A 20,834-nucleotide genomic window follows, 5' to 3' on the forward strand; every position below is an offset into this window, starting at 1 on the left:
GAGAGTTACTGCGATCAAGTGCCTGAGCTCTTAGTACGGTGACTGGCATGCTGGAGGTTTTAATAATGGCACTTCCGTGACTCAACTGCCACCCTCCTTACATCAGTCAAGCTTAAAGAGTATTTTCTTTAGATTACGCAAGTATACTCTAGAGTTATTATATTAAATTGGTACAAATGGAAAGTATAAAAAAAGAAAAAATTCTCCCATGCCACTATCTGGAAATACCCACTGCTGACATTCAGCTGAGCTCTTTCTTGAATAATGCTCTAATTGATTTGCATTGCTATATATTAATGTTTGTTTTTTATTCTGCTTGTTTGGATTTTTCTCATATACATGTGTGCTTTTTGTAAGAAAATCATGGACAATAAAAGTTGATATCTTGAGGTAAAGTGTAGGCATAACCATTTTATGTTATTTAGAATTATTTCTACTAGATTGAATCATACGAAATTGCCAATATTCAACCTCTTCTGACCTATATAAATGCCAGTTTCATATGCTCAACTTAATAACTGTGATAGACTTGCTAAAAAATCTTGAAAGCCTGCAGGAGAAAAGGGATTTTATGTTCACAGGTATATCCCTAGGGCCTGAAACAGTGCCTGATGGGTGAATCCAAACTTTGTTTTGAAATAGAAAAGGATTGCTACTGATAAAAATAATTTCATTAAAATAGAAATGAAATGGAAATATATTTTAACTGCACTGTAGAGAAAATCAATTAAGGAACCAATTTAGTTCCAGTTGGGCCAATGGAATTGGCCGTGGCAAAAGCTTAATCAATGAAAATCAATCAGTGTTGGTGTAAACTGTTTAAATGTAAAGGACGCATATTCATTAACATGAATAATAACAACCCGAATGTCACAACAGTGAGGGTAGAAACCTTTCATATGCAAATTAGGAAATGGCATGACTACCAGGAAAGGTGCTGGCTGTGTGGCTTGAACTCAGCAGCTAGTTCCAAAGCCAAATTTTTTCCACATATCCAAACTGCCTACACCTTCTCCTAATTACATACCAACTGTCAACATAATGCATTGCTTCATGAATTACCACTCGAAATAAGAGAGTTCACATTATTTCTTTGATGCCTGTCCCCATTCTTAACATAGTGGAACTTTAAATTACCACTTTAAAGCAGTGTGCCTTACACATAGTTGGTGGGAGCTGGCTGTTCTCATAGACGTTATGGCGTAGGTTTGAGGACATAGATTTTCAAAACAAATGGTCTAGCCTAGGCACGACAGCCCATGCCTGTAATCCCAGCACTTTGGAAGGCTGAGGTGGGAGGATCATTTGAGGCCAGGAGTTTGAGACCAGCCTGGGCAACATAGTGAAACCTGTGTCTATTTAATATTTTTAAAAAAGAAAAGAGATGGTCTAAGTCTGAATCTTGCTCTTTCATTTGCAAACATATGACCTTGGACAAGTAACCTAATCTCTCTTAGTTTCAGTTTGGTTGACAATTAAATGTCTACTTTCAAAAGTTATAATTAAATAGTAAATAGGAACATGTGTAGCATGTTACTTTGTAAGCCACATCTAAGCCATTTCAACCAGAGCTATGATTATGATGTGAAGAAATTCAGACAGTTATTTGATAAATGGCTTAGATCACAGAATCCTAGAATTTTAGAGTATAAGCAGACCTCAGAAATGTAAGATATCTTCATACCTCTTCTCACCCAGAGCATCAAAGAGGAATCAGCCTACCATTCAGGAATGTATTTGGGGTTACTTAAAGTTCACGTTTTCCCTTTATTGATTCTACCCATCCATGAGCATGGGATGTGTTTCCATTTGTTTGTGTCATCTATGATTTCTTTCAGCAGTGTTTTGTAGTTTTCCTTGTAGAGGTCTTTCAACTCCTTTGTTGGGTATTCCTAAGCGCCTTATTTTTTGCAGCTATTTTAAAAAGGATTGAGTTCTTGATTTGATTCTCCACTTGGTTGCTGTTTGTGTATAGAAGAACTACTGATTTGTGTACATTAATCTTGTATTTGGAAACTTTGCTGAATTCTTTTATTAGTTCTAGGAGCTTTCTGGAGGAGTCCTTAGGGTTTTCAAGGTAAACGATCATACTGTCAGCAAACAGGGACAGTTTGACTTCCTCTTTACTGATTTGGATGCCCTTTATTTCTTTCTCTTGTCTGATAGCTCGAGCTAGGATTTTCAGTACTGTGTTGAAGAGGAGTGGTGAGAGTGGGCATCCTTGTCTTGTTCCTGTTCTCAGAGGGAATGCTTTCAACTTTTCCCTATTCAGTATTATGTTGGCTGTGGGTTTGTCATAGATGGCTTTTATTATATTAAGGTATGTCCCCTGTATGCCAATTTTGCTGAGGGTTTTAATCATAAAGGGATGCTGGATTTTGTCAAATGCTTTTTCTGCTCTATTGAGATGATCATGTGATTTTTGTTTTTAATTCTGTTTATGTGGTGTATCACATTTATTGATTTGCATATGTTAAACGATCCCTTCATCCCTGGTATGAAACCCACTTGATCATGACCATACTGCCCAAAACAATCTATAAATTCAACACAATCCCCATAAAAACACCACCATCATTCTTCACAGAGTTACAAGAAACAATTTTAAAGTTCATATGGAACCAACAAAGAGCCTGCATAGCCAAAGCAAGACTAAGCAAAAAGAACAAATCTGGAGGCATCACACTACCTGATTTCAAACTATACTATAAGGCCATAGTAACCAAAACAGTGTGGTACTGCTATAAAAATAGGCACATAGACCAATGGAACAGAATAGAGAACCCAGAAATAAACCCAAGTACTTACAGCCAACTGATCTTCAACAAAGCAAACAAAAAACACAGTGGGGAAAGGACACCCTTTTCAACAAATGATGCTGGGATAATTGGCTAGCCACATATAGGAAAATGAAACTGGATCCTCATCTCTCACCTTATACAAAAATCAGCTCAAGGTGAATTAAGGACTTAAATGTAAGACCTGAAACTGTAAAAATTCTAGAATATAACATTGGAAAACCCCTTCTAGACATTGGCTTAGGCAAAGATTTCATGACCAAAAACCCAAAAGCAAATGCAATAAAAACAAAGATAAATAGCTGAGACCTGATTAAACTAATGTGCTTTTGCATGGCGAAAGGAACTGTCAGCAGAGTAAACAGACAACCCACAGAGTGGGAGAAAATCTTCACAATCTATACATCTGACAAAGGACTAATATCCAGAATCTACAGTGAACTCAAATCAGTAAGAAAAAAGCAATCCCAGCACTTTGGGAGGCCGAGATGGGCGGATCACGAGGTCAGGAGATCGAGACCATCTTGGCTAACACGGTGAAACCCCGTCTCTACTAAAAAATACAAAAAAACTAGCCGGGCGAGGTGGCAGGCACCTGTAGTCCCAGCTACTCAGGAGGCTGAGGCAGGAGAATGGCGTGAACCCGGGAGGCGGAGCTTGCACTGAGCTGAGATCTGGCCACTGCACTCCAGTCCGGGCGACAGAGCGAGACTCCGCTTCAAAAAAAAAAAAAAAAAGAAAAAAGAAAAAAGCAGTCCCATGAAAAAGTGGGCTATGGACTTGAATAGACAGTTCTCAAAAGAAGATATACAAATGGCCGACAAACGTACGAAAAAAAATGCTCACCATCACTAATGATCAAGGAAATGCAAATCAAAACCACATTGCAATACCACCTTACTCCTGCAAGAATGGCCATAATCAAAAAATTAAAAAACAGTAGATTTTTTTGTGGATGTGGTGATCAGGGAACACTTCTACACTGCTGGTGGGAATGTAAACTCGTACAGCCACCATGGAAAACAGTGTGGAGATTCCTTGAGGAACTAAAAGTAGAACTACCATTTTATCGTGCAATCCCACTACTGAGTATCTACTCAGAGGAAAAGAAGTCATTATTTGAAAAAGATACTTGCACACACATATTTTTCTAGCAGCACAATTCACAATTGCAAAATGGTGGAACCAACCCAAATGCCCACTAATCAATGAGTGGATAAAGAAAATTTGGTGTGTATATATATACATACATACAATGGAATACTACTCAACCATAAAAGGAATAAATTAACAGCATTTGCAATGACCTGGATGAGACTGGAGATGTTCTAAGTGATGTAACTCAGGAATGGAAAACCAAACATCGTATGTTCTCACTGATATGTGGGAGCTAAGCTATGACGATGCAAAGGCATAAGAATGATAGAATGGACTTTGGGGACTTGCAGGGAAGAGTGGAAGGGGGTCAAGGGATAAAAGACAACAAATATGGTGCAGTGTATACTGCTTGGGTGTTGGGTGCACCAGGATCTCACAAATCACCGCTAAAGAACTTGCTCTTGTAACCAAATACCACCTGTACCCCAATAACTTACAAACAATTTTTTTAAAGTTCATGTTTGTGCTTGTATTGAAAGATAATTATTGGTAAATCCTAACTCTTCCTTTGTTTACCTATTTTAATTTCCCTTTGTCCATTGTTACCTGACAGCCTAATAAAGCTGGTCTGTTAACCATGACAATGCAGTTAAGGAAATAGGTTCAGTCTCTTCTTCATGACCAGATGCAGCATCACAGTGTGGATGATGCCTTCCTCATGCATATGCAGCACTGCTAATTATTCTTCTTTAAGAAATAATGGCATGTCAGGACATGAAACCTGGGGCCACTGCCTTTATTTAATTAGGCAAGAATAAATTTGCACGTGCCTCTGCATTAAAAATAATCGCTTAATGTAATCGAGTGTTGGTTTTTGCCATGCCGTTTTCCCAATGAGGCAGCATCTAGAAAGATCAAAAGATGATTTATTCCAGTACAGTGTGTGCAAAGGGGATTGAGTGTGTGCCATGTTGCATTTTCATTATAAATTTCATCCTGAGACCCAATTAACAGGCCTTTTTTCTCTTTCATTAAAATCACTTTTAGAAAAAAATGAAGGTAGGAGGGTTTTTATGATATCACAGAGCAAGCAGCAAAATTAGTTATGCCCCATGAATTTCCTTCTTTTGCACATGGGTTCATTTCCAATTGAAGTCAGGATCTGAGGCTTGTGATACTACTCTAGGGGCTGCTGGGTCTGAGGGAATGAGAGGCTTTGGATACAGATTATTATGGTCCTGTTACCAACCGTGCTACTACTGCAGTAAATTGTTCTCATTCATGTTGATTTTTGTTAGCTGTTTAAAAGCATTAGACTGGTGGGTACACTTTTGTTCTTACTAGTATTTACTAGCAAAAAACCCTGTTTTTAAGCATTTCATTTTAAGTAAATATCTATTTTGTTGTTGAAGATAGGGTCAGAAGCAACTACTTTGCAATAAATAGCACTATTAACATTGTAGACATTTTCTTAAAATATTGGTCCTCAATTTCAACAATAGAATTTTATTTACTATAAAATGTTTATAGTAACCTACACATACACCTACACACACACACACACACACACACACACACACAGATATACACACAAACACAGCTATCCAGCGCTCAGTGTAGCATCTCTTCAAAGGCCGTCCTAGCAGAACCCCAGCCAGGTTACACTGCCCTCTTCTCTGATACAGACTTTGAATGTTGAGCAGAGTTCTTTACCGTAAGGACAGAGACTCCTAACTTGGGATCCATGTAGAATTGAGGTTTGGGGACCTGAGGATTATGGAATGATAGGCACCCTCCTCTAGGAAGAGGGTCCTTTGCCAGATTTTGTGTGTGAGTGTGTGCGTGTGTGTGTGTGTATGTTTAAGAACTAAAACAGGTTAAGAAGTACATCTATTCTAGTTTTGCTCTGATCTTATAGACCAAAGAGGTTGAAAGGAACTTGGTCTTGGGAGTCAGATGAATTTGGGTTTGAGTTGTCTGCAACACATTTTAACTGTGTGGCCTTGGGCAGGCTACAAAACCTTTCCAAACCTCAATTTTCTCAAATTTAGAATAAGGGTAAGAAGGTTGTAGTGACAGTTAAGATGAGATAAATAATAAGTGCTAATTTTCTTTTTTCTCTCTTTGTCCCATGAATACTAATGAAAGCAGGTACCTGTTGTCACCTATTCCTTGCTGCCCCTTCCCTAGCTCTCAGCATGCTGCCTGGCACACAGGAGGCACTCAGATGTTTGAATGGATGATGATTGGATAAATGGTTGAATGATGGAGTGCTTTGGTTTAATATCCAGATGAAATTTTTGTCTATAGTGATATTTCCCCAATGCATTTCTTTTCTTTTCTTTTAGACGGAGTCTCATTCTGCTGCCAGGCTGGAGTACAGTGGCGTGATCTTGGCTCACTGCAACGCTGCCTCCCACGTTCAAGTGATTCTCCTGCCTCAGCCTCCTGAGTAGCTGGGACTACAGGCACATGCCACCATGCCCAGCTGATTTTTTGTATTTTTAGTAGAGACGGGGTTTCACCATGTTGGCCAGGATGGTCTCTATCGCTTGACCTCGTGATCCGCCCACCTTGGACTCCCAAAATGCTGGGATTACAGGTGTGAGCCACGGTGTCCAGGCAATGCATTCATTTTCTAAGGGAGATCTTGATGCTGTGCTTGCCTCTGCTATGACCTTCCCAGGACAGTTAGCCCCTGTCCTGTGCAAAATCTTTCTGGGTACATAAAAAGATTTGAGGCCAGGCGTGGTGGCTCACGCCTGTAATCCCAGCACTTTGGGAGGCCAAGGTGGGTGGATCACCTGAGGTCAGGAGTTCAAGACCAGCCTGGCCAACATGGTGAAACCCCATCTCTACTAAAAATACAAAAAATTAGTTGGGTGTGGTGGTGGGCACCTGTAATCCTAGCTACTTGGGAGGCTGAGGCAGGAGAATCGCTTGAACCCAGGAGGCAGAGATTGCAAAGAGCTGAGATCACGCCATTGCACTCCAACCTGGGCAACAGGAACAAAACTCTGTCTCAAAAAAAAAAAATTGTTTTTGATCTGCATGCGGAAGATCATGATCTGTGTTGGGCACTTTGTCTATATCAGTGCTGGACAAACTACAGCCTGTAAGCCAACTCTGGCTTTTTGCCTGTTTTTGTAAATAAAGTTTTATTGGAACATAGTCATACTCATTGATTTACTAATTGTCTGTGATTGCTTTTGTGCTTTAGCAGAGTTGAATAGTTATGACAGAGACCATTCAGAGTGCATGGTCTAAAATATTTATTATGGGGCTCTTTACCAAAAAAGTTTGACAACCTCTGATACATATGTTATACTACATAATATCTATATATTGTACTCCAACTCTGCAGGATTGGTCTTAAAATGCCCTTTTTATGGATAAGGGAGTTAAGACCCACAGAGTTTAGTATTTCAATTGAGACTACAAAACTTATCAGTGCTTAGCATTTGAATTCACGTGTATATGATTCCACAGCCCATGTTCTTTCTACTAACCACTCATATTTTTCAACTCAGCCAAAACCTAGTTGAACCACCTTCATCTACCAGTCCTGCTTGGTGACCATGACTTGCATGGTGATGATGGCCCCTGGTGGTGGTGCAACCTGGAAATCCTAGCATTTGTCAGCAACCTGGCTCAGGTCAACAGTATCAGTCGTGTGAATGTATAAGCAGGTGAGAGAGTGGAATAAGGATTTCAAGGGCTGATACTGCAGATGGCAGGGTAATATAGATAGGCGAACATATTGCTGCTTTCCAAGGGTCAACAGGTTGAGGGTTTCCAAAAGGGTCCTTGTTGCTGCTGGACATGGCATCCAGTCTTGTTGGGTGCCCTTGGTGAGTAATGTGTAAATACTTGTACATTTTCAGCCCATAGCTACAGGATATATTTCCTCTTCCCTGGACTATTAGGCTGTAAGACTTTTGGACCCTCATGCTTTTCCCCTGCTATTATGCTCTTTCACTGGCCAATCTGACTCCAAATTCAAGTGGAAAGTTCTTTCACAGTGGATTAATCCTGGTGGAAATTTGATTGTTTCAAGGGTTTACAGATGACATTCTGTGCTGCTTCTGTTAGCATACCATCTGCCCTTGGTTGCTACTTCTCACTCTATCTTCATGCTTCCGTTTAGTTTTTCTAAGCTCTTAAACTGGTTAACATTGAATAAAAGAAACAAAATTGAAAAAAAAAATCAGCTATTCTTGCACTAATTGCACCACAGTGTTTGTCTTGTAATTGTGACAAACTGACAATAAAATAACAGTGACAAAGTTACAGCCACCCAACTGGATGTAACACAGTTGGGTAATTTATCCATCTGTCAAAGGATGAATCTAATGAAAAATGGCTATAGTGTTAATTGTCATATAAAAATGGATATTGTAACATTTTGTTGTTGAGGGACAAGGTGAGGATTAGGAAGGCAAACATTTTTCCTGATTGTTTTTGTAGTCTGTGTGGCTGGCATTATATTAGAGGAGTGTGTGACTCTCACTTCATCGGTTGTGAAGCTGCTGATGGAAGGATTCCATGGAAAAGCAGCAGAGCTGCAGAGTGGACAGGGAGAAATCAGAGCTATAATGAACTTTGTATTTCATTGTGTTCTACAACAGTAACCCTTATTTCTCCAACGATGAAATCCTATAGTCTAATGTGGTAGCTTTCACGCTCTAAAAATCAATGTATCTTTTAGTTTATGCTGAAAATATAAAACAGATAAGGGTGGGGCTGCTCTGGTTTAAGTGGGGTAGAGAAACCTGGTAAAATGAAGTCACATTTCACTTTTGTGCTAGTGTAACTCCATAGGGAAATAATGGGTTGATTAAAATTCTTGGTCTGTTGTTTAATTATTTAAAGTAGAAACTTCTAACAGATATTTTTGTCTTTTGGTTTATTCCTAAAATACTTTAATCTCCTTTTTTTTCTAAGCTTTAAAATATCCAAATAGCTCTCCTTTTTTTTCTTCTTTTGTCTCTCCCCTGACTCTAGATAATGTTGCATCTAGGCACCTCTTTTTTTTTTTTATTATACTTTAAGTTCTAGGGTACATGTGCATAACACGCAGGTTTGTTACATATGTATACTTGTCATGTTGGTGTGCTGCACCCATCAACTCGTCAGCACCCATCAATTCGTCATTTATATCAGGTATAACTCCCAATGCAATCCCTCCCCCCTCCCCATGATAGGCCCCGGTGTGTGATGTTCCCCTTCCCGAGTCCAAGTGATGTCATTGTTCAGTTCCCACCTATGAGTGAGAACATGCGGTGTTTGGTTTTCTGTTCTTGTGATAGTTTGCTAAGAATGATGGTTTCCAGCTGCATCCATGTCCCTACAAAGGATGCAAACTCATCCTTTTTTATGGCTGCATAGTATTCCATGGTGTATATGTGCCACATTTTCTTAATCCAGTCTGTCACGGATGGACATTTGGGTTGATTCCAAGTCTTTGCTATTGTGAATAGTGCCACAATAAACATACGTGTGCATGTGTCTTTATAGCAGCATGATTTGTAATCCTTTGGATGTATACCCAGTAGTGGGATGGCTGGGTCAAATGGTACATCTAGATCTAGATCCTTGAGGAATCGCCATACTGTTTTCCATAATGGTTGAACTAGTTTACGCATCTAGGCACCTCTTATCGGCCAATGCTATTGATGGTTAATTTGTATTTCTGTCTTGGAAACATGTTCATTAAGAACCTGTCACAAGACTCAGATCTACTACTTGATGGAGATTATAGAGCAAATGTTAAATTTATAAATTATTGTTGAATCCTTTGAGTTGGGGAGGAATTGACAAACTAATAGAATTTTGGTATATATTGATGAGACAGAGTGCTGATGGTGATGCATATAATCTCCAGGTAAGGAAGAGGTAGAAGCAAGTCATAGAAATCTACTTAATGATGCCTCCTAGAGTTGTTCACCCCCAGGTGTGCTGGGTGTGAGCAGTGGTGTTAATTTGGGAAAGAACAAAGCATGTTCACAGACTGGCTGGGATCCCATTGTGTACTAATGAGTGTACCAGGTAATAATTAGTGAAAGTCCTTGTGTTTGCTCTTCCTGTAGCCATACCAAGAAGGCAAGGGGTTGATGGGCTATCATTTCTGCACAGCTTCTTTGCTGTGTTTTCTCTTGAGCCCATGTACATTTTTATTATTGGTTATAGTTTTTGTGTGTGTGTGTAGTGGTATTTGGGGGTGGGTGTACATAAGGCTTACATCACTTGACTGCCAGCTTTATTGAGCTCACATGTTGTCCTTATTTTTGCGTTTGCCAGGGAGAAATGCCTGCTGCCTCTCCAGTTGGCTTTGGAATCCAAGAATGTGAAGCTGGCCCAACACGCATTGGCAGGGATGCAGGTATGGCTTTGACTGAATGCAGTGGGATGATAGAAATTGACAGGCCACTTTGGCATTGAAAGGGCAGATAGTTAACATTTTAAATACTGGCTGTTTAAAGACTCAGACAGAAATGTGATTGAACTAGGAAATAACCATAGAGAATAACAGGATTTTCTTATGTTCACCAGAATTTCTCTGTACACAGCATTATTTCATTGAACCTTTGTGATCAGACACTGATTCATGTGGACATAGCTAAGCCCACAAAAATAGGGATTTTTTTTGTGTGTGTGTGACATCTTTCAGGAGAGTAAAGGATCCCAAAAAAGAGACCACAAGTTCATACCAATTCAAATCTTATACATTCAACATCTATGGTTCTATATAATAAAAACTGATGGTAAACTGGAACGATTTTGTTTTGTTTTTTATTCCACAGTTAGATTGAGGAGTGGATTATTATCTTTCATTTCCAGAGCAAGATTGGGAAGAAAAAAGAAATTTGGTTTAACAAGAAAAGTCAGATTTGCTTGAATACATTTTTTTGATTTGTGTTTTACACCAAACATAATGGGTCTAATTCTGATAGTAAAAAGATGATGACTATGTAAATACACATACTTTTTAAAGTGGTTGGCCTCTAAGAGACAAGCGCTGTGAAGTTGAAGCCTGCAGGAGTTTGTTCAGTGTGGTCATGGATAAACCACGGTGGCATTTGTCAGATGTCTTTTTATGTCAGTGCAAACTGCTTCATAGTTAGCTTTTTTAGTTCAGAGAAGTTCCCAATACCTTTTAAGGTATTGGGAAACTTATGAAATAATGAGAAAACAGCTCTTTTTCCCCCAGCAGATCGGAATTAGATAATGTATATTTTTATACACAGCAGTATTTGAATCTTTTAAACATTATCAATAATGTTATTAAAAACCTTTTGCTTTTCTCCAAGGTAATTGGGCCAACCATAAAAATAGTTGAGAATTTGTTTTCATCTGCCACTTTTGTCCCTTTTTCTCAAATGTTATGTAGATTTTGCATTTAGCTTCTCTCCCTTTTTTCTTTAACCCTGGAATATTCTAAGTTGCAGTGCCATGTTTTCAAGGGCTTACTGAATCGTGTTAACTGAAGCAACTTGGTGGGCTGTGAGTCGTCCTTTTACCATCCCCCGCTACCTCCTGTTAACTTTAGGCATATTTTTAGAGCTTCTCAGTTTTTATCACTTTAAATAAAAATAAATTGTATGTAAACTCTAATTCTGGGCTTTCCTGAGTATACCACATGATTCTGGAAAAAAATAAAAATAAAAAGTCCTTTTGAAAGAATATAGGCAAAATTTCAGGGAGTCTTAAGTAGAAATGTTTGAAATATTATTTTCAAGATCTTCAGTGGTGTGAAGGTAAAAGAGGGAGTTATTACACTGGATGGATCAGAATTCTCAAAGTTCTTCACAGGCTGCAACTCGAAGCCCCTTTGGAAAAGAACAAATTGAATAGGGATAAATATAAAGGTCTATACTGGGGTCTCAAAAATCAATTGCACCAAGACAGCATGGAGGAAAATAGCTTAATTGCAGTCCTTGTGAACGAGAATTAGGGGTTTCAGGGCGAAATTCTATGCCTCTTTCACAGGCATAGAATGTACTGTGACAACCAACTAAGCTCATTTGACCTGAGAATGTGATCCAAATTATGTATCACTAGTTAGTATCAGACCACTCTTGAGGCCACATTCTAAGCACAAGTGAAACCTTATCTGGCAGAGAACATTTGGAGGAGCCTGAGGAGGTTTAGTGTGGAGAAGACAAGACTTGGGTGGACCTGATAGCTGGTTTCAGATCTTCTAGAAGCTTAATCTGTGTGTCTCTGGAGGAAGATGAAGGAGTAGAAGTTGTGGGCAGGTGGGTTTTGGTACAATCTGGAAAAAAATTTTATGAAAATGAGAAAGAGATAGAGAAAGCCTGTCCTGCGAGGTGGACTCCTGGGAGTCCTCATAACAATGAATGTCTTCTTGTTGAGGTTTGGGGGGATGCATTTTCTGATGGGGAAATACATTAAGATTTCTGGATTCCTAAATAATTCCTGGATAAATGACAGGTCACATTAGGAAGTAAAAAGATAAAAACCTGAAAAATGATCTTGTCTACAAGACCTTCTTTCCTGTGATGAAGCCACATTTAGAAAGTGTGTGTGTGTGTGACTAGTTGATAGGGCTAGATTCCTTTTAGCATGATCATTCTCCATCCTCACTACCTAAATACCTTATATGGCCGGCACATTAGAGTTTCACTTGATGGAATTTAGAATGAATAGTCCAATAGCAGGAAAAGGTCTTTGCCAAAAACCATTTACTCAGGGTTGCATGCATTTTTCTTTTCTTTAGAGACAGAGTCTTGCTCTGTCACCCAGGCTGGAGTGCAGTGGTACGATCTTGGCTCACCGCAACCTCCGCCTCCCGGGTTCAAGCAATTCTCCTGCCTCAGCCTCCTGAGTAGCTGAGATTACAGGCACTCACCACCACGCCTGGTTAATTTTTGTGTTTTTAGTAGAGACAGGGTTTCACCATGTTGGCCAGGCTGATCTCGAACCCCTGGCCTCGTGACCCACCCGCCTCAGCCTCCCAAAGTGCTGGGATTACAGGCATGAGCCACCGCCCTTGGCCGCATTTTTCTTTTTGTTGGCACATAGCATACATAAGTCCTTTCGTAATGGCCTCCAGCTACACGCCTCCCCGGCAAGAAAACTGATCATCAATCCGTAATAGGATACAACCAAATAAGGCAGCAGGGGAGAGCCTATCTGTGATCACTGCCTTGTGCCTCTTTACAGAAGCTTCTGTCGGAAGAGAGGTTTGTATCCATGGAAACAGACTCTGATGAGAAGCAGCTGCTCAATCAGATCCTGAATGCCGTGAAAGTGACGCCTTCGCTCAACGAGGACCTGCAGGTGGAAGTGATGAAGGTTGGTTTGACGTGGCCACCAGTGTGCGTCATTGGGACAGGAACACATTCGGATCCCCTGCACTTGTTATCTGAACGTGCGTCTGCGTTGTGGTCATGCTAGCTCGTCTTTCATTTGGAACGGATGCTTGTTATTCTTGCTCATGGACTCCCTAAATTACCCTGATGGTTTAACATCAAAAAGGGACAATTTCAGTAAATCCGTGAGATTTTTGGCCTCGTTCTGCATTAAAGGCTATTAGAAAGTATATTTGTAACCTTTTAAGAGAATGTATGTGAGTAGTTCCAGCATGGGGTAGATCTGATTATTCCAGGTAGTCTGCCTGCTTTCATGTGTTAAAGCAAAGCAATAATAATAATAATAATAATAATATAATAATAATAATAATGTTTTGATATATACTGAGATTTCAGAATGGTCAGTTTAGGGGGAGAAAGACCACAGTTGGAAGGCATATCAGAATCACATCTTTTTTTTTTTCTCCTTCAAGTTACATGAAACTTACCTCCCTCATCCAATTACCACCTTCCTTTTAGGGATAGCATCTCTCCCACCTGCTTTCCCTTTGTTTTAAGAATCACCATGATTGGGGGTCCCTTATGCTGAACAGAGTGTGTCATATTCTCTGAGTGAATGGTGAGTTGGGCAGAAAGGATAGAAACTCTGCCCCATAACAGCACCTTGGTCATGGTAACACAGCAGGAACCAACAAGAAAGCTTTCAATAATGCATTCCGTCCTTTTCCTTTCTCGAGGAGCGTATGTTGAGGAATATTCAGGAATAGTTGTTGTCATCCACTGGTGGATTTCTCCCTGGAAATGCACTGAAGGATTTTTGTCTTGGATTAGAGACTGCGGTTCTCCTGGTTTCAGTTTCTCATTCAGAAAAGATTGACTGCAGTCATGACATTCTCTTGATGTCCTGGGCCTTACCCTAACCCATTGGTGGGTAGTTCAGGGTGATGATTAAGAGCTCAAACTCTGAAGCCAGCCTGTCTGGGTTTCAACTCTTATTCTTCCACTTCCTACCAGAATGTCCTTGGACAGATGTCTCAGTCACTCTACCTTGATTTCCTTGTCTGTGAAATGGGGGCAATAGTAGTACCCACCCAATAGGATTGTTTTGAGAATTAAATAAGGTGATATTTGTAAAGAACATAGCACAGTATCTGGCACAAAGCAAGTGCTTTAGAAATGTTATGTATCACTACTGGTACCACTGCTGCCTCCTGCTGCTGAATCAGAATCTCAGTGGATGGGACTAGGAATGTGCAGCTTTCACTAGCATCCCAACTGATTCTTAAACACGATGAACACTGATGATGCCTGAGCTAGCTGATCTTTAGGATCTCATTCATCTTTAACTCTCTTTGATTCTGGAATGTACAGTTTTGTCTTATCCTTTAAGTTTGGCAGCCGTGCATTCTTAGGAACCACAGAGTGACCCCTTCCAGCTTTGTTTTACTTCTCCACTACCTCTGGGTCACTCTTGAAACAGAGGCAAGGCCAACTGCCATGCTAACCACTTTTGTAACTTCGAAGTGCAACCTGTGAATCTTTTTTCTACTATTAGGTCTCCAAATACTGGTGAGTCAGCTTTGGTGTCATACTAAGAGATGCAAGTCAGATTACATATTATTCTGGAAATTCTCCCAGGAATAGTTTTCTGTGGAATACAGAAATTTGTATTAAAAATTAAAATGAGGAAGTACCCATTCTTCTAGGAGCTATGCACAAGCAGAATGTTTAGTGGTCATGTCAACAGTAGCACCTGTTTTGAAAACTTGTACTTGCTTTCTGATTCCATCCAGCCCAGCAATGCCTTCTGCTAGCCTTGCTGAAGATAGGAGTTGACACAGGTTAACTCTACCAGAAATCATGGAAAGCCTCCCTTAGTGAACTCTCCAATGACACCATTATAAACCTTGATACTTTTAGTTAATGTCTGAGAGGAAAGTCAGACACTGTCAGAAAAACAATAAATCTGTCAGTCTTTACAATGAGATTTCCAAAATGCTTAAAAAGATAAGGGCCTTTGTTACATGCTATTTTTTTAGTTGACAGATAACATAGTATGCTTTATCATGTACCACATGATTTTGAAGTCTATATACATTGTGGAATGCTTAAATCTAGCTAATTAACAATTGCATTACCTCACATAGTTATTACTTTTATGGTGACAGCACATAACAGCCACTGTTTACATTTTTCAAGAATATATTGTCAGCTGGGCATTTGACTCATGCCTATAATCCCGGCACTTTGGGAGGCCAAGGCAGGGGGATGGCTTGAGCCCAGAAGTTTGAGACCAGCCTGGGCAACATGGCGAAACCACATCTCTACAAAAAAATACAAAAATTAATGTATAGAGTTAGGAACACTTCTACACTGTTGGTGGGAGTGTAAATTAGTTCAACCATTGTGGAAGACAGTGTGGCGATTCCTCAAGCACCTAGAACTAGAAATACCATTTGACCCAGCTATCCCATTATCCCATTACTGGGTATATACCCAAAGGATTATAAATCATGGTACTATAAAGACACATGCACACGTATGTTTATTGCAGCACTATTCACAATAGCAAAGCCTTGGAACCAACCCAAATGCCCATCAATGATAGACTGGATTAAGAAAATGTGGCACATATACACCATGGAATACTATGCAGCCATAAAAAAGGATGAGTTCATGTCCTTTCCAAGGACATGGATAAAACTGAAAACCATCATTCTCAGCAAACTGTCACAAGGACAGAAAACCAAATACGGCATGTTCTCACTCATAGGTGGGAATCGAACAATGAGAACACTTGGACACAGGGCAGGGAACATCACACATCAGGGCCTGTTGTGTGGAGGGATAGCATTAGGAGAAATACCTAATGTAAATGACGAGTTGATGGGTGCAGCAAACCCACATGGCACATGTATACCTATGTAAGAAACCTTCACATTGTGCATGTATACCCTAGAACTTAAAGTATAATTTAAAAAAATACAAAAGTTAGCAGGGCATGGTGGTGTGTGCCTGTAATGCCAGCTGCTTGGGTTGCTGAGACTGGAGAATTGCTTGAGCCTAGGAGGTAAATGTTGCAGTGAGCCGAGATCGTACCACTGCTCTGTAGCCGGCAGAGTAAGACCCTGTCTCAAAATAAAAAAAAAAAAATATTGTCACTAAATATAATCATCTTGCCATACAATAGAGCTCCTGAAATGTACTCCTCCAACTTAACTATAACTGCGGATGAACCCACAAGATATTATGTTAAATAAACCAGGCACAGAAAGACAAATACCATGATTACACTCACATGTGGAATCGAAAAAAGTTGATCTCACGGAAGTAGAGAGTAAGATGATGACTGCTGGAGACTGGGGTGCTTAGAAGGGAGGGGTGATGGGGAGATGATAGGAAACATACCAGTATTTTTAACTATTTAAATATTAGGATTTATTATTTCAGTTCACAACAAACCTAGCCTGAAGTTAATTTTTTGTAGTATACTTTTTGATAAGCATTTTGGCCAAGCTGCTAGAAAATTAATAGCAAGATAACTATACTTTGGGTAATGTTATTATTAACATCAAATAAAACTTGATGGTAACCTGACTTTGATAGGTCACAAGTGAGTGCTCTATGATCATTTTCCATTTCTGAGATTTAAAATACTTATTTCGGTATAGAGTTTGGTTCACAGTGTAGACTTTCTGGCTTAGAATAATAAGTTTTATCGCCCTTCTCTCTGAACGAGGAATTTCTATATCAACTTTTTAGTAATCTCCAGAAGCCCACACCCTTTATCTTGTAATTCTGTAATACTTGTAATGACCCAAGTAAAGCCTCTTAAATAAGTCCTTGTTTTGCTAATACCATTACTGTATTAAATGCTTTTACTGTATTCTCCCAAAAATTATAGAAGACAGAATTAGATGAGTCCCCAGAGAAAAGATGGGCTTTCCATTACATCTGAAGGGGATGTTAATTTAGTCTTGGCGCTTCTACATGACTCATTCTGATGATAAATTATTTAAGAAATTTCCTATAAAAATCTTCCAGTCATTTTATATAAGTATTGTGTAGGCACAGAAAACCTTTTAAAATAAGATATGGTGGACATCTTCGAATGTTGGTCTGGATTTACCATTCAGGAGGGATAAGGCCACACCATGCAGTGTTGGACAAATAAAAATTTGTCCAACCACCACATAGCACGTTGTTATAACATATCCTAGGTGTTATTTTTTAGAAGTTAGATCATGCATTTTATTCACATATTGGTATCTGTTAGTGCTTATAAACATGAGAAATTGAACCATGTCACACTCTTAAGAGTATGGAACAATTGTATTAAATTCCTGGAAAGAAAATAATATAGTTTCCTTTTGTAGAGATTTCTCTAAGATTAAACAGAAACTAACCAATAATGAAATCCAACATTCCAAGGATAGTATTCTCATTTAGAAAGAAGACTTTCAATCAGAGTGTTAAAAGAAAAAATCAGTGAAGCCTGCTTCTGACAAATAGGGATGAGGTTAAATCACTTAGTCTAGGAACTGTTCTACATGGTTTTACTATTTAACAGGAAGGGGAGAAAAGGCAAGTCTGATTTATTGAAATGGCTATGGAACCCAAAGAAAAATTTTACAGCTTGAGCAAATAAATGGTTAGAACTGTAGAGAATCAGAAAGATTCTCTGAAGATAGATTACCTTTGAAATTGATTGGTAGACTATTTAATATTTAGGTTAAATACTTGTCTGCTTTGGTAACATTTTCCTATGGTGTGTGCTGTTTCCATGAATGCCAGGCAGACTGTATAGGAGCCATGTATGGATTTAATGACTTCTCTCACTAGAGTAGTTAGGACTTGTTTCCCTTCTTTCTGATGGATAACCTTTAGTGAGGTTATTAACTGATACAGCTGGCTGAGTCTTCAAAGGCTGCTGAGTGGAGGAATTATGGCTGGCCGTCTGCCTCTGTAAGCATGTGGGAGATGTGAGTATCCTATCTGGGGAGGGCAGGCTGGCTTTGGCGTTAAGGAAGGAGATGATATTGGGCCCTGAGAGAGCATTTAATGAATATTCTATTACTGGGTATCTTTTTATGTGCATTTTTAGATAATAGAAGTGAATATTGGTAGAGTGCTGTATAATTTTTAAAGGAGAAATGACAGGGGCTGATCATGTAACATTTTTTATGCATCAGACACATTGATACTAAGGTCACACGGCTAGTGAAATGACCAGAGCAGTATTTAGCCTAAGGTTAAACCTGTGCTCTGAAGTGGTGGGTTACCTTGCCTACTAAGTCTATCCTGAGAGGCCTGTGGGTGCTAGTCACTGCTATTCTTCTTGTATAGATGATGGATCAGAAAAGGCAAGTCACAGGCTAAGGAGGGGTAAAACTAGGAGTGGCTCAGAGTCCTGTGTGTTTTCTGTGTCCTCCCATGATAATGATATTCCCTCACTAGTCCTGTGAGCTAAATTCACATAGGAAGACGGAATCTGGGTGTCTTTTCCACTAAGTTAGCTAATCGGTCTGGTGGTGTGTGTGTGTGTGTGTGTGTGTGTGAAAGAGAGGGAGAGAGAGAGAGAGTTGGGAAAAAGGAAGGAGAGTGTAATTTACCATTGGTGTTTTTTTGTTTTTTTTTTTTTTTTTTTTTTGAGACGGAGTTTTGTTCTTGTTGCTCAGGCTGTAGTGCAATGGTGCAATCTCAGCTCACCGCAACCTCCGCCTTCCAGGTTCAAGTAATTCTCCTGCCTCAGCCTCCCGAGTAGCTGGGATTACAGGCATGCACTACCACGCCCAGCTAATTTTTTGTATTTTTAGTAGAGATAGGGGTTCCACCATGCTGGTCAGGCTGGTCTCAAACTCCCGACCTCAGGTGATCCACCCACTTCTCAAAGTGTTGGGATTACAGGCATGAGCCACCACACCTGACCGGAGTGTTTTTATATAATAAAAGCCTAGTAAACAGCTACAGAAAATACACAGGTGAGTGAATCGTGGACAAAGAGTTTACTATTTGTATGGCTAGTAGTCCTAAGCTTCAGGGTGTCCAATTAGAGTTCTGGTATTACAAAGTGGAAGTGAGTGTGCTTTTAAATTATGTATCAGTACTGCCATCAGTGCTTGGTTTGGGAGCTAGAAACATGACAAAGGAGTAAAGGCTATGTTTGAGTCCCCTCTCAGTAATGTTTTAATGGCAGAGTCTTACACTTGGGAAGTTTCTTCAGCTGGTTAGTTTTGATGTTCTTAACTCGGAGCATTTGGTCTTCTAGAGTTCCTTTTAGAAAGAATGTGATCATTAGTGAAGTTTGAGAGTGAAATGGCTAATTTGTCTTGCTTCTTGTAACAGGGAGAAATCTCTTCTTAGCCTGAAGCCGTTGAGACACTTCAGAAGATTTGTAGCAATCTCTGGAGTTAAGGAAAAATCCAATGTTTGATGAAAAATGTTTAACTCCTGAATGTGTCCTTGTTGAAGGTTGATCTAAGAAGTCTGCAAACATATTGTTTGTGCAGTGAATGCAGGGAAGTGTTTAAAATGTGTGATGCTGTTAAGTAAATGGTTCTCAAACAGCCTTCCCTCTTCCTGCTCATAAGGTTGAGTGATGAGAATCTTTTTCTACTTTGCAAACAGATTAATATAATTCTTACTAAGTTTCCTCCCATCTTTCTTTACCCTTTGATATGACTGCCTTTGGCAGATGGTAAAAATATATGAAAAAGTAATGAACAAACATTGAAAGCCTAGAGATGTGATTTTCCTTTAAATAGTTTATGCATTATTTTTGAGATGGAGATTTTCATATTATCTATTAATATCTTTTTAAAGCACCACCATTTCCAAGTGTTAACTATATTTGAGAATCACCATACTAAGTGTCTTTAAACTTTTCTCACATACTCTTATTTAAGCAAGTATAAATGCAGAGGCCCTCATCACTTACTCTGGATGTTCTATAGTTCCAAATAGAGTGGGAAGGTTCTCTGATTTTTTAATCATTTATTCAGCAAATATTTGATTGTATTCTGTCTGTCAGGTGCTGCGCTGGGCACAGAAGATCCTGTGGTGAAGAAAACAAAACCAAAGAAAAACATAGTCTGTGTTTGGAGGCTAGTGATAGTGTCAGAAATCAATTAAATACATAAATACACTAGTCCCCCCTTATCCACAGTTTCACTTTCCTTGGTTTCCATTACACATTGTAATGTCTCCTAAACTCTTGACTCAGGCATGACTTGAAAATTTCACTAGTTACTAAGCGAAAATTGGTGATATACTTATCCCTCTGGTGCCTAGCGGAGCATCTGGCACATGGCTCACTAATTGCTCGTTAGTTTAGTTATTGACTAATGGAGAGACAGAAACACATGTGGTAGTTTTAATGGCCCACCAGGATAAACAACAAACAAACTAAATTGAGATAATAGATAATCTGTGAGTTCAAGAATGAGAAAGATCAACATGGGTTTGTATTTTAGAATTGAAATAACCTCCTACATCATCAAATTCTTTTCATAAGTAAATTGAAGTTGGGATGGTTCAGTTACTTGGCTGGGCTTAAACAGTCATTGGTAGCAGAATTGCCTTTTCAAACATTTATATTTTTCCG

At 39.3% G+C, this 20,834-nt stretch overlaps 1 protein-coding gene across 1 annotated transcript in view; it reads left to right on the forward strand.

Annotated features, from left to right (window-relative positions):
* Nucleotides 1-20,834, forward strand: part of ARFGEF3 (ARFGEF family member 3) — a 193,436-nt gene that overhangs the window by 36,631 nt on the left and 135,971 nt on the right. Inside the window, exons 3-4 of the mRNA XM_023190994.2 lie at nt 10,197-10,278; nt 13,083-13,214. Of these exons, the coding sequence (XP_023046762.1) occupies nt 10,197-10,278; nt 13,083-13,214 (214 nt within the window). The remainder of the gene's footprint in view (nt 1-10,196; nt 10,279-13,082; nt 13,215-20,834) is intronic.

The sequence above is a fragment of the Piliocolobus tephrosceles genome, chromosome 5 (assembly GCF_002776525.5).
Source record: "Piliocolobus tephrosceles isolate RC106 chromosome 5, ASM277652v3, whole genome shotgun sequence".
NCBI classification, from domain to species: domain Eukaryota; kingdom Metazoa; phylum Chordata; class Mammalia; order Primates; family Cercopithecidae; genus Piliocolobus; species Piliocolobus tephrosceles.